General features: G+C 43.4%; 1 protein-coding gene across 1 annotated transcript in view; it reads left to right on the top strand.

The window, feature by feature from the left end:
- Nucleotides 1-17,167, top strand: part of LOC141085286 (phospholipase A2 inhibitor and Ly6/PLAUR domain-containing protein-like) — a 39,186-nt gene extending 22,019 nt beyond the window's left edge. Inside the window, exons 3-5 of the mRNA XM_073570564.1 lie at nt 364-510; nt 8,203-8,340; nt 16,797-17,167. Coding sequence (XP_073426665.1) covers nt 364-510; nt 8,203-8,340; nt 16,797-16,984 — 473 coding nt within the window. The 3' untranslated portion in view covers nt 16,985-17,167. The remainder of the gene's footprint in view (nt 1-363; nt 511-8,202; nt 8,341-16,796) is intronic.
- The last annotated feature ends 340 nt before the right edge of the window (nt 17,168-17,507 follow it).

Raw genomic sequence — 17,507 nt, 5'->3', positions numbered from 1 at the left:
CTTTTTTCTGGTGACAGGTACCCATTAACTGTCTGCATCTTCTTGCCTGTCTATCTCCTTACACTTTGTCCAAAATTAAAGGGACTTAAAAAATGTAAACCCCGCATCTCTTATCACCATACAAAGCATTGAAGAGATTGCTGGCTACTGAAAATCCACTCCCATAAACCATGTTGGAGAATTTGTAATTATTAGAAGGAAGGTCCTCTATTCTGGATCTGAATCTCTTGCCCTGATTTTAGAGGTTTTCTTTCTTTCTAGAGGACCTGTCTTGTCCTGTAGTAAAATTACAACCCAATGATTTGAATGGTCTGTGTTTTTTTAATCAGTAATAACAAAAATATTTGCTATGTTTTTTTGTAGGAGTAGTGTCAGCTACGAATTTTGTCAGGTCATGCATACCGTCATCTCAATGTGACTTCACAGGCAGCATGACCGTACAGTATGTATATATGAGGATGGCCATTTCATGTTGCAGCACTGACAACTGTGTTCCTAAAGTTCCTTCATGTAAGTCATTAATTTCTGCTTTTTTTCCTACTTGCAACTGTAATTTGGGAAAAAAAATAATGCATTGACTCTATGGTCCATGGGTAATAGCATAGCCAAATTAAAATTCCACATTATTACAGATGCCTTGGTTGGGTGTGCACAGTACTGATTTAGGACTCTTTCTCACATCCGTTTTTTATCTCTGTATATGGTCTGATTTTTAAGGACAGCAAATACAGACATATGCACACCCATTGTATTCAGTGGAGGTGCACAGGACAGGTTTTTCACTCGGAACGTGTGGAAAAACCTGCAGACATGTCAGGTTTTTTTGCACAACATTGGATCAATGCTTGCTGCACATGTACACATTGATGACACACAGATGATATCTACGTGTTATCAGCGTGATACATCCTGGTGTCTGGGAAGAAGCGGTACAGTTTGTGCTGTTCCCAGGCGCAGGCCAGCTGCTGTAGGCAGCTCTCATTAGTGTCTCTGGCTTGTGCTGAGATCAATGTGACCAGGAGACAATTGTGGGCGTTATATTAAACAGCTGTGTGTTAGGGTTGCGGCCACGGAGGCAGCCCAGCCAACGTTTCCACGTCGCCAGACCACGACGGCATGGGGCGTGTGTCCCAGATGGTAACGGAATGTGGACCCACTTAACCACAGAGGGAGACTTGGACCTACCCAGACTAGGGAAGGGTAGCGACCAGGGTCTGTGGCAGCTGGGCATGTGGACAAGATGGCGACATGCAGGACTAAACGACACCTCACAACTTCAGGTATGAAGAAACACACAGTTTACTTAAACAGAGACTAAGTACATAAACAGAACATAACAAGGCCAGGCTCCCGATTCCGCACATCAAGGAAGGGTACAAGTCTCAGGTTAACAGATGAAGGCAGGATGTCATAACGGGATGATGCAGTCCAGGATCATCTGGCATGGGCATACTAGGAGGACTTCTCTCTCGGACCTCAGGCGTAGCACAGGCACAGCAGGAGGACATCAGACACCGACCTCGGACAGACGTCATCACAGGGTAGACTCAGACAGGGCATGGACAGCACAGGATCAGGAACACTGACGTGGCAACTCAGGTCATCGACTGGTCAGATCCAGGCAGAGCCTTCACCGGGGAACAAGGCTTGAACACGGAAGAGGAGTCCATCCAGGAACACAGGCGGGACTGACTCTGGAACACAGACTGGACCACCAGGACCACGAACCAAATGCCTGGACACAGGCTGGACAACCAGGACAACAGGCTGGACATCAGGACACAGGCAGGACATCGGAACACAGGCGGGACATTGGAACACAGGCAGGACATCGGGCAGCACAAATCCAAGAACACCAGGGTGGCAGATCTGGGCTTCAGCTGAGACACGGTTGGCACAGGACCAGAAACACCAGCGTGGCAGCTCAGGTCATTAACAGAGACACGAACAGCACAGGTCCAGGGACACCAGCGTGGCAGCTCAGGTCTTTGGCTGAGACACAAATGGCACAGGACTAGGAACACCGGCATGGCAGCTCAGGTCATTGGCTGAGACACGGACAGCACAGGACCAGGAACACGGCATGGCAGCACAGGTCATCGGCTGGTCAAATCCAGGCAGAGCAATCACTGAGAAACAAGGCTGGAGATTCCCCAGGAACACAGAGGAGGAGTCCATCCAAGAACACAGGCAGGACCGACTCTTGAACATAGGCTGGACTACCAGGACCATGGACCGGACATATGGACACAAGCTGGACATCAGGACACAGACAGGTCATCGGGACACCAGCAGGACATAGGGATGCGGTCATCAGGTTCCAGACATGAGACACGACCTTCAGGCACCAATCATCGATCATCAGGTTCCTGGCACCAGACATAGGACGCCAGACTCTGGACATCGGACATGATCTCCAGGCACCAGGCAGCGGTAGTCAGGCTCCGGGCACCAGACAGCGGTCTCTGGACCCAGACATCGGACACCTTCTCCAGGCACAACGTAGCGATCATCAGGCTCCAGGCACCAGGCAGCGGACGTCAGACTCTAGGCTGCAGTCATCAGGTTCTGCACATGGGACCTAGGAAGGAACTCAAGAGGGATGGTGCAGACACCACCGGATTGGACGAGAGCCAGACAGAGCTAGCACCGCATAACAAGCTAAGCATAGCGTAGTAGACGCTCAGCAAAAACACCGGACTCCATCTTCAGAAGATGAACCCAGGTTTGTTCACAGGACACCAGTTACAGGAAACTCACAGTCACTGGGTACATGGTTCCAGATACAAAGGGACTTCAGTAACATAAAACAACAGGAATCAGGACAAAGACTTTGGTACCAACATGTAGACAGGACAGGTTCCGGGACAAAAGACATTAGCTTTCCTAGAACTTATGAGACAGGCAGAACAGGAACTGAACACAAAACACACATGGCAGGCTCAGGAACTTAATGCGAATTTCTGGCAATGCCCAACAGGAAATATGAACTTTATATAGGAGCTGCCCCTCAGCAATAGGTTGGGGACAGCAATTCAAGCGCACACACTGCCCTAATAAATGCAGGGAAGGTGTGGCCACTAGTATTGAGCATTCCGATACTGCAAATATCGGGTATCGGCCGATATTCGCTGTATCGGAATTCCGATACCGAGTACCGATATTTTTTCAATATCGGACACCGGAATCGGAAGTCCCTATAATGCAATGAGCCACTGTTGTGGCTGTTATTGACTGCTGAAATGATGTCATCATGATGCGCGGTCTGTGCCGACTGCGGGGGGTCTGTGCCGGCTGCCGGTGGTCTGTATGGGACTCTCAGGGGCCTGTGCCGGCTGCCGGTGGTCTGTACGGGCCTCTCGGGGGTCTGTACAGGCCTGTCGGGTGCCTGTGCAGGCTGTCGGTGGTCTGTGCGGGCCTGCCGGGGGTCTTGTGTGTGTGTGCAGGCATCGTCCGATGGGACTACAAGTCCCATCGGGCGATGCCTGCTACAATGACAGTGATTGACACATTAGCCAATGATGGGACAGTAGTAGTCCCATCATCCGGCTAATGTGCTGAATGTAAAAAAAAAAAAAAAAAAAAAAAAAACATACTACATATATACTACATTCATACAACATACATGCATACTACATACATGCTTCATATATACTACATTCATACAACATACATATATACTACATGCTACATACATGCTACATATATACTACATTCATACAACATTACATACATACAACATACATACTACACATATACTACATTCATACAGCATACATACATACTACATACTACATACATGCTACATATATGCTACATTCATACAACATACATTCATACTACATACTACATACATGCTACAAGTATACTACATTCATACAACATACATACATACTACATACATGCTACATATATACTACATTCATACAACATACATACTACATGTATACTACATTCATACAACATACATACATACTACATACTACATACATGCTACATATATGCTACATTCATACAACATACATACTACATACATGCTACATATATACTACATTCATACAACATACATACATACTACATACTACATACATGCTACATATATACTACATTCATACAACATACATACATACTACATACATGCTACATATATACTACATTCATACAACATACATACTACATACATGCTTCATATATAATACATTCATGCAACATACATACATAGTACATACTACATACAATACATACATATAGACATACAGTACATACAACATAGAGTACATACTCACCATCACTTGTCACTTTGATCCCCGAAGCCAGTGTCATCTATGAAAAAATATGAAAATAACAAACGAGCCATATACTCCCTGATCCGCAGAAATTCACGAGGGTCCCACGCCGATCTCTCGTGGAGAACAGCAGCATCAGCTGATGCGACCGCTCTCTACGGGGCTCCAGGAATCCAGTGACAGGAGGTAGGTATCCTTCCGCACTGTATTCCTCCGCCACTGTAAAAAAATAGTCACTAGTCTCACTTTTGGCATTGCTGTGTAAGAAAGTTCCCACACAGCTTTTGCCATAAAGTGAGACCAGGGACTATTTTTTACAGTGGCGGAGGAATACAGTGTGGAAGGATACCTACCTCTCGTCACTGGATTCCTGCAGCCTCCAGAGAACGGTCACATCAGCTGATGCTGCTGTTCACGGGAGCTCGGCGTGGGACACGCGTGGATTTCTGCGGATCAGGGAGTATATTGTTTGTTTGTTATTTTCATATTTTTCCACAGATGACACTGGCTTCGGGGATCAAAGTGACAAGTGATGGTGAGTATGTACTCTATGTTATATGTACTGTATGTCTATATGTATGTATTGTATGTAGTATGTATGTAGTATGTATGTTGTATGTCTGTAGCATGTTGTATGTATGTAGTATGTATGTAGTGTGTATGTATGTATGTTGTATGTCTGTAGCATGTTGTATGTATGTATGTAGTATGTATGTATGTTGTATGAATGTAGTATATATGAAGCATGTATGTAGTATGTATGTATGTTGTATGAATGTAGTATATATGTAGCATGTATGTAGTATGTAGTATGTATGTATGTTGTATGAATGTAGTATATATGTAGCATGTATGTAGTATGTAGTATGTATGTTGCATGAATGTAGTATATATGTAGCATGTATGTAGTATGTATGTATGTTGTATGAATGTTGTATATATGTAGTATGTATGTAGTATGTATGTTGTATGAATGTAGTATATATGTAGTATGTATGTAGTATGTATGCATGTTGTATGAATGTAGTATATATGTAGTATGTATGTAGTATGTATGTATGTTGTATGAATGTAGTATATATGTAATATGTATGTAGTATGTTTTTTTTTTTTTACATTCAACACATTAGCTGGATGATGGGACTACTACTGTCCCATCATTGGCTAATGTGTCAATCACTGTCATTGTAGCAGGCATCGCCCGAGTGGACTTGTAGTCCCGTCGGACGATGCCTGCACACACACAAGACCCCTGGCAGGCCCGCACAGACCAATGACAGCCGGCACAGGCCCCCGAGAGGCCCGTACAGACCACAGGCAGCCGGCACAGGCCCCCGGCAGCCGGCACAGACCACCGACAGCCGGCACAGGCCCCCTAGAGGCCCGTACAGACCAACGGCAGCCGTCACAGGCCCCCGACAGGCCTGTACAAACCCCCGAGAGGCCCGTACAGACCATCGGCAGCTGGCACAGACCCCCGACAGGCCTGTACAGACCCCCGAGAGCCCCGTAGAGACCACCGGCAGCCGGCACAGGCCCCCGACAGTCGGCACAGACCCCCGAGAGGCCCGTACAGACCACCGACAGCCAGCACAGGCCCCCGACAGTCGGCACAGACCCCGCCCGCACTCTTCCCCAATCCCAAACAGGATGTACAAGGCAAGAAAGGGTTTTTTTTAATTCCGATATTTCTGTCCCATTGACTTGAATGGGACTTCCGGGATCGGAATCGGCGATACCCGATACTTTTTGTGTATCGGGCCGATCCAATCCGATCCGATATTTCTGAATATCGGATGGTATCGCTCAACACTAGTGGCCACGCGCACCCTAAGCACAAACAGAAACCATTAGAGCACAGTCAGCACAAGAACTGAGGCTCAAGGCACCTGGCAACGGCTGTAAGCCTGGACACACTTGGAAAGTCATGCACCAGCTGCAGAGGACCTCACAATCCGCAGATAGCTTCGACAGCGGCAGCCAGGGACCACACATGCAGATGGTCGTGCAGCGGAGGAAAGACATTACAACACATGTATGGCTACACAGCAGAGCAAGGAACTGATTAGCATCCACACAAGTAACAGACAACAGTATCTCAGCTGGTTAGGAGGAATGGAGCAAAGGGTTAAACAGAGACATGCAGAGTAACGCTGGGGAAACAAGGTAGAAACATACCAGCGTTACAGTGTGTAACTTCTGTAGCAAATAAATAATTACATTTGAAAAAGGTCTTGTGGTCTGGTGCAATTTTCATAACCACCACAGGGAAAGCCCACAGCTGGGGGCTGTTGTTAATAACCTGGTACAAGGGACAATACCCCATAAGGTTGCCAGTCTATTAATAACAGCTGACAGCTGTTTGCTTAGCTATTACTGGTGAATTTACAGGGGACCCCAGAAAAAAATGACATAGGGTCCCCCTATAAATTCACAACAGCAAAGGCTAAACAGACAGCTGTGGGTTGATATTAATAGCTTGGCAAGGGTTCAGAAATATAGCCCCTCCAGGCTACCAACATCAGCTCTCAGCCACTCTAGAAATGTCACATCTATAAGATGCGCCAAATATGGCTCTTAACCTCACTCTTCCCACTTGCTCTGTGGTGGTGGCAAGTGGGGTAATGTTGGTAGCCTGGAAGGAGGCAACATCTCTGACCCTTCACAGGCTACAAATATCAACCCTCAGCTGTCCGTTTAGCCTTTGCTGGTTTGAATTTATCCCACAAAGTTTTTTTCTTTAAGCTAATTCGTTATTTTACAAAAGAGGGACACAGGGGGTACAACTCCCATCATTGTATCCTGGTCACGCTGATCTCAGCATGAGCAGGAGACAATGATGAGAGTTGCCTTCAGCAGTTGGCACCTGAGATCAGCACGAACTGTACTGCTTCTTCCCAGGCGCATAAGGTCACAGAGTGGGGGTCTGAGTTCTGAGGAGCAGAGGGTAGAAAAGTCACCACCGCTTTACTGACCCTACAACTCCAGAACCCAGACATTCTCTGGTATCAGCACAAATACCAGGAGCTTCATGGCTGAGCAGCTGCATGCAGCCGTACATCACCAAGCACAATGCCTAGCATCAGATGGAGTGATATAAAGCCACCACCACTGGACTCTGGAGGAGAGTTGTTTTGTGCAGTGACGAATCACATTTCTCTATCCGGTATCTGATGGAGGAGTCTGAGTTTAGTGAATGCGAGGAGAACATTACCTGCCTGACTTCATTGTGCCCACTGCATGGTTTGGTTTATGAATGGGTAATATTGTGGCTTCATAATCAGGAGTCGACTTTGGCCCATTGTTTTAATAAAGGGAAATCATAATGCTTCAATAAACCAATACATATTGCACAATTGAATGATGCCAACTTTTTGAGTATTATTTTGGGAAAGGCCCTATGACTGTGCGCCAGTGCATAAAGAACATGAAGACATAGTTGGGGAATTTGGTGGAAGAACATGAACATGAACAGCCCAGAATTCATCCCCATCCAACATCTTTAAGAATTAAAAGTAGAATGGAGATTGTGATCTTGCTGGGACTCACATTTTTATTCCTGCTCAATGACATCTACTTAAATGTATGACGCTTGAGCGTAAACGGGATTTCTGTCTCAATATTTGCCCAGATGGCAAATCTTGTGTGGTACTTCTAGAATACATTAGTTAGAGCAAAAGGCTGTTACCATAAGTCAGATTTCACGCTGGAGGACCATTAGTGTCTGTGTGTTGCATGGAAGACTTTACTTCAGTCCATGGAGAAGGCAACCACTATAGATTAACCCCTTTAGCAAAGAGAAGAATGAATGAATGATGTAAATTCTTAATAGGTTCCTACATGAAAAACATTATAGTGTTAAAGTAATAGCAGCAAGATCTGACTTAATTTCTATTTCTCTCCTCATTGATTTCAGTGCCCAAAATGAACTTAACAAATAATGGACTCGTCTGCCGCTCCTGCATATCTGATAAGTCCGACTGGTGTTACACTTCAGATACAATGAAGTGTACAGGGGCTGAACATATGTGTATGCTCCAAAGGACAAAAGCAGGTACCAAAAATAATTTCCCTTTTATATTTCATTAAAAAGGGAACCGAAGACAAAGACCGATGAGCCCTCTAAATAAGATTTTTGAATTGAGCTCTTCATTCTGAGGCAAGAAAAAGAGATGCACTGTGCATTTGAAAAGAAAAGAAAAAAATAATTTATTAAAAAAATAATTAAATATAGACAATGTTGAGATAACATAATTTCTAAATGCCTTTAATTAGCAAATCATGTTTGTTTTGTCTATGGAGATAATGATTTTAGTACAATGTAATGGGTGCAGTCTTGTTACACTGGCAGAACCCTGAATATTCAGGCAGGTGCTTGTGAGCATGTACAGTCGCAATCTCCACACATTCCTTTATTTACTGTAGGAAGCTTTATGCTGTGACCTGAAAATAAGCTGTCATATAGTCCTGGTCACAGCAGCAGAGATTTCTACAGCAAATGCTCATAGACACTTGACTTTCATTTCCCCCTTCCCTTCCCATTTCTCTCCTTTTGCTTTCCTTTCCCTTGCTTTCATTTTCTTTTGCTTCCCTTTCCTTCTTTTCCTTTCATTTATCTTTTCTTCCCTCCCTTTCCTTTGTTTCATTTGCCTTCCTTGCTTTTCCCTTACTTGCCTCATCTTTCTTTCCATTTCTTTCCTTTATCTTCCTTTTCCTTTCCTGCCCTCACCCTTTTCTGTCATTTCCTTTCATTTAATTTCTCTTCTTTTCCCTAACTTTGTTTACTTTTCCTTTGTTTTTCCCTTAGTGTCCTTTCCCTTCTTTTCTTTTCTTTTGTTTTCCTTTGCCTTTGTTTTCTTTTCTTTCCTTTCTTTGTTCTTCCCTTCCTTTCTTTTGTCTCATGTGCCTTCTTTGACTGTTCCTTCCTTTACTCTCCTTTCCTTTTCTTTCCTGTATCTTTCTTTTCTTTTCCTGCCCATTCCCTTTTCTGTTCTTTTCCTTTCCTCCAAATCCAGATGTGAAAAACTTGTTGCATCATTCCCAAGAAGACTCATGGCTGTACCAGCTCAAAAGGGTGTTTCTACTCAATACTGAGCAAAAGGTCTGAATACTTATGACCATGTGATATCTCAGTTTTTCTTTTTTAATAAATTTGCAAAAATTTCTACATTTCTGCTTTTTTTCAGTCAAGATGGGGTGCAGAGTGTACATTAATGAGAAAAAAAGAACTTTTTTGAATTTACCAAATGGCTGCAATGATACAAAGAGTGAAAAATTTAAAGGGGTCTGAATACTTTCCATACCCACTGTAAACGACTAATATAAACTATACGCCGAAAACCTAATTTCTGAACACTGTAGGACTGAAAAAAAATGATCGTTCATGAAGGAGTTTTCCATGAAAATATACAGTGTCTTGCGAAAGTATTCGGCCCCCTGGAACTTTTCAATCTTTTCCCACGTATCATGCTTCAAACATAAAGATACCAAATGTAAATTTTTGGTGAAGAATCAACAACAAGTGGGACACAATTGTGAAGTTGAACAAAATTTATTGGTTATTTTAAATTTTTTGGGAAATTCAAAAACTTAAAAGTGGGGCGTGCAATATTATTCGGCCCCTTTACTTTCAGTGCAGCAAACTCACTCCAGAAGTTCATTGTGGATCTTTGAATGATCCAATGTTGTCCTAAATGATGATAAATATAATCCACCTGTGTGTAATCAAGTCTCTGTATAAATGCACCTGCTCTGTGATAGTCTCAGGGTTCTGTTTGAAGCACAGAGAGCATCATGAAGACCAAGAAACACACCAGGCAGGTCTGTGATACTGTTATGGAGAAGTTTAAAGCTAGATTTGGATACAAAATGATTTCCAAAACTTTAACCCCTTCACCCCCAAGGGTGGTTTGCACGTTCATGACCGGGCCAATTTTTACAATTCTGACCACTGTACCTTTATGAGGTCATAACTCTGGAACGCTTCCATGGATCCCAGTGATTCTGACATTGTTTTCTCGTGACATATTGTACTTCATGTTAGTGGTAAAATTTCATTCAAATAGCTTGCGTTTATTTGTGAGAAAAATGGAAATTTGGCGAAAATTTTGAAAATTTTGCAATTTTCCAACTTTGAATTTTTATGCCCTTAAATCACAGAGATATGGCACTCAAAAAACTTGATAACTAACATTTCCCACATGTTTACTTTACATCAGCACAATTTTGGAACCAAAATTTTTTTTTGTTAGGAAGTTATAAGGGTTAAAAGTTGACCAGCGATTTCTCATTTTTACAACACCATTTTATTTTTACGGACCACATCACATTTGAAGCCACTTTGAGGGGTCTATATGATAGAAAATACCCAAAAGTGACACCATTCTAAAAACTGCACCCCTTAAGGTGCTCAAAACCACATTCAAGAAGTTTATTAACCCTTTAGGTGCGTCACAGGAATTTTTTTGAATATTTAAAAAAAAATGAACATCTATCTTTTTTTCACAAAAAAAAATACTTCAGGTTCAATTTTTTTTATTTTACCAAGGGAACAGGAGAAATTGGACTGCAAAAGTTATTGTGCAATTTGTCCTGAGTACGCTGATACCTGATATGTGGGGGGGAACGACTGTTTCGGCGCATGGCAGAGCTCAGAATGGAAGGAGCGCCGTTTGACTTTTTCAATGCGAAATTGTCTGGAATTCAGATCGGACGCCATGTCACGTTTGGAGAGTCCCTGATGTACCTAAACAGTGGAAACCCCCTACAAGTGACCCCATTTTGGAAACTAGACTCCCCAAGGAACTTATCTAGATATGTGATGAGAACTTTGAACCCACAAGGGCTTTACAGAAGTTTGTAACGTACAGCGGTACAATTAAAAAATCATATTTTTTCCACAAAAATGATCTTTTCACCCCAATTTTTATTTTCCCAAGGGTAACAGGACCCTAAAAGTTATTGTGCAATTTGTCCTGAGTACACTGATACCCCACATGTGGGGGTAAACCACTATTTGGGTGCATGGCAGAGCTCGGAAGGGAAGCAGCGCCATTTCACGTTTTTGGCTGGAATTGAGATCGGACATCATGTCGCGATTGGAAAACCCCTGATGTACCAAAACAGTGGAAACCCCCCACAAATGACACCATTTTGGAAACTAGACCCCCTAAGGAACTTATCTAGATTTGTGGTGAGAACTTTGAACCCCCAAGGGCTTCACAGAAGTTTATAACATAAAGCCGTGCAATTAAAAAATCATATTTTTTCCACAAAAATGATCGTTTCACCCTCAATTCTAATTTTTCCAAGGGTACCAGAACCTAAAAGTTATTGTGCAATTTGTCCTGAGTACGCTGATACCCCACATGTGGGGGTAAACCACTATTTGGGCGCATGGCAGAGCTCGGAAGGGGAGCAGCGCCATTTCACGTTTTTGGCTGGAATTGAGATCGGACATCATGTCGCGATTGGAAAACCCCTGATGTACCAAAACAGTGGAAACCCCCCACAAATGACACCATTTTGGAAACTAGACCCCCCAAGGAACTTATCTAGATGTGTGGTGAGCACTTTGAACCCCCCAGTGCTTCACAGAAGTTTATAACGCCCGGGCGTAAAAATAAAAAATTCATATTTTTTCCACAAACATGATCTTTTAGTCACCATTTTTTTATTTTCCCAAGGGTACCAGGAGAAATTGGACCCCAAAAGTTGTTGTCCAATTTGTCCTGAGTATGCTGATACCCCATATGTGGGAGAAAACTACTGTATGGGCACACGCCGGGGCTCGGAAGGGAAGTAGTGATGTTTTGGAATGCAAACTTTGATGGAATGGTCTGCGGGTGTCATGTTGCCTTTGGAGAGCCCCTAATGTACCTAAACAGTGGAAACCCCCCACAAATGACCCCATTTTGGAAACGAGACCCCCTAAGGAACTTATCTAGATGTGTGGTGAGCACTTTGAACCCCCAAGGGCTTCACAGAAGTTTATAATGCCCGGGCATGAAAATAAAAAAATCGTATTTTTTCCACAAACATGATCAATTAGTTCCCAATTTTTTCATTTTCCCAAGGGTAGCAGGAGAAATTGGACCCCAAAAGTTGTTGTCCATTTGTCATGAGTATGCTGATACCCCATATGTGGGAGAAAACTACTGTATGGGCACACGTCGGGGCTCGGAAGGGAAGCAGTGACGTTTTGGAATGCAGACTTTGATGGAATGGTCTGCGGGTGTCATGTGCGTTTGGAGAGCCCCTGATGTACCTAAACTATTGAAACTCCCCACAAGTGACCCCATTTTGGACACTAGACCCCCCACGGAACTTATCTAGATGTGTGGTGAGCACTTTGAACCCCCAAGTGCTTCACAGAAGTTTATAACGCTCGGACGTGAAAATAAAAAAATCATTTTTTTCCACAAAAATGATATTTTTGACCCCAATTTTTTATTTTCCTAAGGGTAACAGGAGAAATTGGACCCCAAAAATTGTTTTGCAATTTGTCCTGAGTAGGCTGCTACCCTACATGTGGGGGTAAAACACTGTTTGGGCGCATGTCAGAGCTTGGAAGGGAAGGAGCACCATTTGACTTTTTCAACTCAGAATTGGCTGGAATTGAAATCAGACGCCATGTTGCATTTGGAGAGCCCCTGATGTGCACAAACAGTGGAAACCCCCAATTCTAACTCCAACCCGAACCCGAACACACCCCTGACCCTAATCTCAGCCCTAACCCTAACCCTAGCCCTAGCCCTAACCCTATCCCTAGCCCTAACCCTAACCCTAGCCCTAGCCCTAATGGAAAAATGGAAATAAATACATTTTTTTAATTTTATTATTTTTCCCTAACTAAGGGGGTGATAACGGGGGGATTTATTTACTATTTATGGCGGTTTTTATGTTTGCCAGCTGTCATACGCTAAAAGACGCTTTTTATTGTAAAAATAGGTTTTGCATCACCACATATTGAGAGCTATAATTTTTCCGTATTTTGACCCACTGAGTCATGTCAGGTCTTATTTTTTGCGGGACGAGTTGACATTTTTATTGGTACCATTTTCGGGCACGTGACATTTTTTGATCGCTTTTTATTCCGATTTTTGGGACGCAGAATGAACAGAAACCAGCGTTTCATGAATTTCTTTTGGGGGGGTGCGTTTACACCGTTCTGCGTGCGGTAAAATTGATAAAGCGGTTTAATTCTTCGGGTCAGTACGGTTACAGCGATACCTCATTTAGGTCTTTTTTATGTTTTGTCGGTTTTATGCAATGAAAACTATTTTATATAAAAAATAATTATTTTTGCATCGCTTTATTCTGCGAGCTATAACTTTTTTATTTTTTCGCTGATGATGCTGTGTTGCAGCTCGTTTTTTGCGGGACAAGATGACGTTTTCAGCGGTATCATGGATATTTATATGCGTCTTTTTGATCGCGCGTTATTACACTTTTTGTCTGGTGGTATGATAATAAATCATTATTTTTTGCTTTGTTTTTTATTTTTATTTTTAAGGGGTTCGCTAAAGGGGTTAACTAATGGGACTGTTTTATAGGGCGGGTCGTTACGGACGCGGCGATACCTAATATGTGTACTTTTATTGTTTTTTTTTTATTTTCAAAAAATGGATTTATTTGGGGGAATATTTTTTTTTTTTTGTAATTTATTTGGCGATTTTTTTAAAATTATTTTAACACTTTTTTTTAATTTTTTTTTTACTTTATTAAATAGTCCCAGGTGGGACATCACTGTTCTGTGACAGATCGCTGATCTGTCACATCACAGATCACTGTGACAGATCAGCGATCTGTCACAGGCAGTGCACAAGGCTTCCTCATGCCTGCGCTTTGCAGGCACTGAGGAAGCCAGCTTCCTGCAGGCCCCCGAAGGCCCCCGTCGCCATCTTGGATTCGGGGGCCTGCAGGAAAGGAGCCCCCGGCAGCAGCGCTGCACATTGCGCTGCCGTGGGGGGCTCAGGGAAGTACGGAGGGAACCCCCTCCCTGCCGATGCTTCCCTTTAACCCCCGGTACACCGCGATCATGTTTGATCGTGGTGTGCAAGGGGTTAACATGTCGGGGGCGGTCCGTGACCGCCCCTGACACATTGTGCCGGGTGTCAGCTGTGATAATCAGCTGACACCCGGCCGCGATCAGCGGTGCTCACCACCTGGGCGCCGCTGATCGCGGTAGACGTACTATCCCGTCCATGGGCATAGGGGCCCGGGGCCCATGGGCGGGATAGTACGTCTGATGTCAGGAAGGGGTTAAACATCCCAAGGAGCACTGTGCAAGGGATCATATTGAAATGGAAGGGGTATCGTACCACGGCAAATCTACCAATACCCAGCCATCCCTCTAAACTTTCATCTCAAACAAGGAGAAGACTGATCAGATATGTAGACAAGAGGCCCATGATCACTCTGGATGAACTGCACAGATCTACAGCTGAGGTGGGGCAGTCTGTCCAAAGGACAACAATCAGTCGCACACTGCACAAATCTGGCCTTTATGGAAGAGTGGCAAGAAGAAAGCCATTTCTCAAAGATATGGAGCGCCCTGTGGGGCCTTGGGGTACTCGGTACCGGGCCCGTCGACTTCCATGGGGGACGGTGTCATGGCGGCGGCGACCTGGTCCGTGGCCCAGATACGTCCAGTAATAAAATAGGGGAAAATTGTGTGGTATTTATGTGGTAAAAAATGAAAATAAAGTTATTATATGGTGAAATACATGACTCCACCTGTGGTATTCTAGTCAGAGGTGACCAGCGCTGCGGTGTTGTTCCTCTGGGATGGGTGTTGGGCGCAGCTATGATGTTGTAGCCCTCCACGAGTAGGGCTGTAGTCCCAGGGCAAAGATGTTAAATAAATAGTAAAAGTGGATGTAAACGTTGGGGTGCAGATAAATGAGAGAAAGACACAGAAAGGTGCAGTTTCTTTACCTTTTACTGGAAATAGGTTGCAGTCCGGAGTACCACATACAGGTGATGGAATGAGTCCGGCTCGCCTGGAGGCATTCAGGGGATCCACCTTGCCAGGTGGGGATTTAGGATCTTCCTTTCTGCGCTATGTGTGTGGGTCTCCGCTGTATATAACTATGCTGCGACCCTCTATTCGTGATGGTTTCACTAACCTGTATGGTTGTCAGCGTGAGCCTATTCCAGGGTACCGTCCTTTTCACCATCAGCCCCGGGCTCCTTATCTGCTGACATGCCCTCAGGTGTTCAATGTGCACAGGAATTTACAATCCCCTGTACTTTCAGATTCAGCTATCAGGGTGTACAGCACCTGTCAGCCTAGGACTCTGATGTTCCTTTTCTCTTTATTAGCGCTTCACTCAGGGGTCTGCTATATGCAGTGTTTTAGCTTCCCTAGAGTCTCTCAGTCTCTGCTCTTGTCCTTTCCCTCTTCACAGATCAGCTCCCTGTCTTCATCTGACAGGATCTTCCAGAAAGATCTCTTTACTTCACGTCCTCACGTTTAACTGTCATCATTTCTCCTCACAGCTCACAGCTGTTTCGTTTCCATGACAACTCCCTTAGCTGACTTCTAGCTGACTCACCAACTCCCTCTGCTGGCCAGAATTTATAAGGCATCTCCCTTTTCTGATCTGCAGCAAGAAATTGTGATTTAATCTATGCTGCCTGGCATGGGGTCCCTTTCTGCCTCCAAGCATGACTTCACCTCTTAGATGGAGGTGATGTCACTGTGACAACCGGACTCTGGGGTGTCACATTCCCCCCAGTTAAGTTCAGTACTCCTGGACAGAGGAAACATAACAAGAATTGTTAACAACAACAATTAATACAAATCTGCAAAGTCTTAAAAATGTAAAAATGATCAAAAACCAGACAAGACTGGGATGGAGATTTGTCTTCCAACAAGACAATGATCCCGAATATGAAGCCAAATCTACAATGGAATGGTTCACAAATAAACATATCCAGGTGTTAGAATGGCCAAGTCAAAGTCCAGACCTGAATCCAATCGAGAATCTGTGGAAAGAGCTGAAAACTGCTGTTCACAAACGATCTCCATCAACCCTCACTGAGCTCGAGCTGTTTGCTAAGGAAGAATGGGCAAGAATTTCAGTCTCTCGATGTACAAAACTGATAGAGACATACCCCAAGCGACTTGCAGCTGCAATAGCAGCAAAAGGTGGTGCAACAAAATATTAAGTTAAAGGGGCCGAATAATATTGCACGCCCCACTTTTCAGTTTTTGAATTTCCACAAAAATTTAAAATAACCAATAAATTTCAGTCAACTTCACAATTGTATCCCACTTTTTGTTGATTCTTCACCAAAAATTTACATTTTGTATCTTTATGGTTGAAGCATGACATGTGGGAAAAGGTTGAAAAGTTCCAGGGGGCCGAATACTTTCGCAAGGCACTGTATAAAATGAAAACTCATCTGTAAATGCTCTCAACTGCCAATGAGAAAAAGTTAAAGGTCAGACCATGTTCTTAGATAAGGAATAAATTGAGTTACATTTTTTTTTAATCTTTTTAGGATCAATTAAAGCAGCCATGAGGGGATGTGCAACAAAATCCATTTGTGATCTTGGCAAATGGACAGAAAATACTGGAGGCGTATCAGCCGAAGTGAAGTTCATCTGCACTAGTGGTGGCATAACTGTCCATAAAGTTCTCTTGACTCCAGCCATCGTGTGTCTCCTGCTGCTGAACTTCTTCTTCTAAAAGTTATCAGGGATCTTTGGATGCAATATGCCAAAAAGGACGACCACTGCGTACAGTGTAGAATTTGATTTATATTATTCTTTTATTTTTTTCTTGTTGAATCTTGCCTGTAAAATATCCAGGTATAGAAGTAATTGGCCTACTGCATTTATTAAAAAAAAATTACTCTTGTTTTGCAAAAAACTGTTTCCATTAATTATAACTTATGACTTTGTGAAATGCACCTCAACCACTAACACAAAAAACTATACAACTGATTTAGGAATTTGGAGCGAATATGCCAAAATTTCAATTTCGAAGATTTGCTCATAATCGGTAGGGGAATTCCATTCACAATAAAATTACCTTCAGGGAAAATAGAATGAGAAAAATGTCCAAAAAGAGAAAAAAGGTGGCACTCACCAACCAAACAAAACGTTCAATTTTTCCTCTTGTAAAAAAGTTGCAATGGGAGAATGATGGAACACTTCTTAGGACTATGGCCGTTTCACGCTATCTGCAGGACAACAGAAGCATAGGAACC

Source organism: Dendrobates tinctorius, unplaced genomic scaffold (genome assembly GCF_039654945.1).
Source record: "Dendrobates tinctorius isolate UK_male_01 unplaced genomic scaffold, ASM3965494v1 ptg000028l, whole genome shotgun sequence".
NCBI classification, from domain to species: domain Eukaryota; kingdom Metazoa; phylum Chordata; class Amphibia; order Anura; family Dendrobatidae; genus Dendrobates; species Dendrobates tinctorius.
This window is presented reverse-complemented; position numbering and strand designations above follow the sequence as displayed.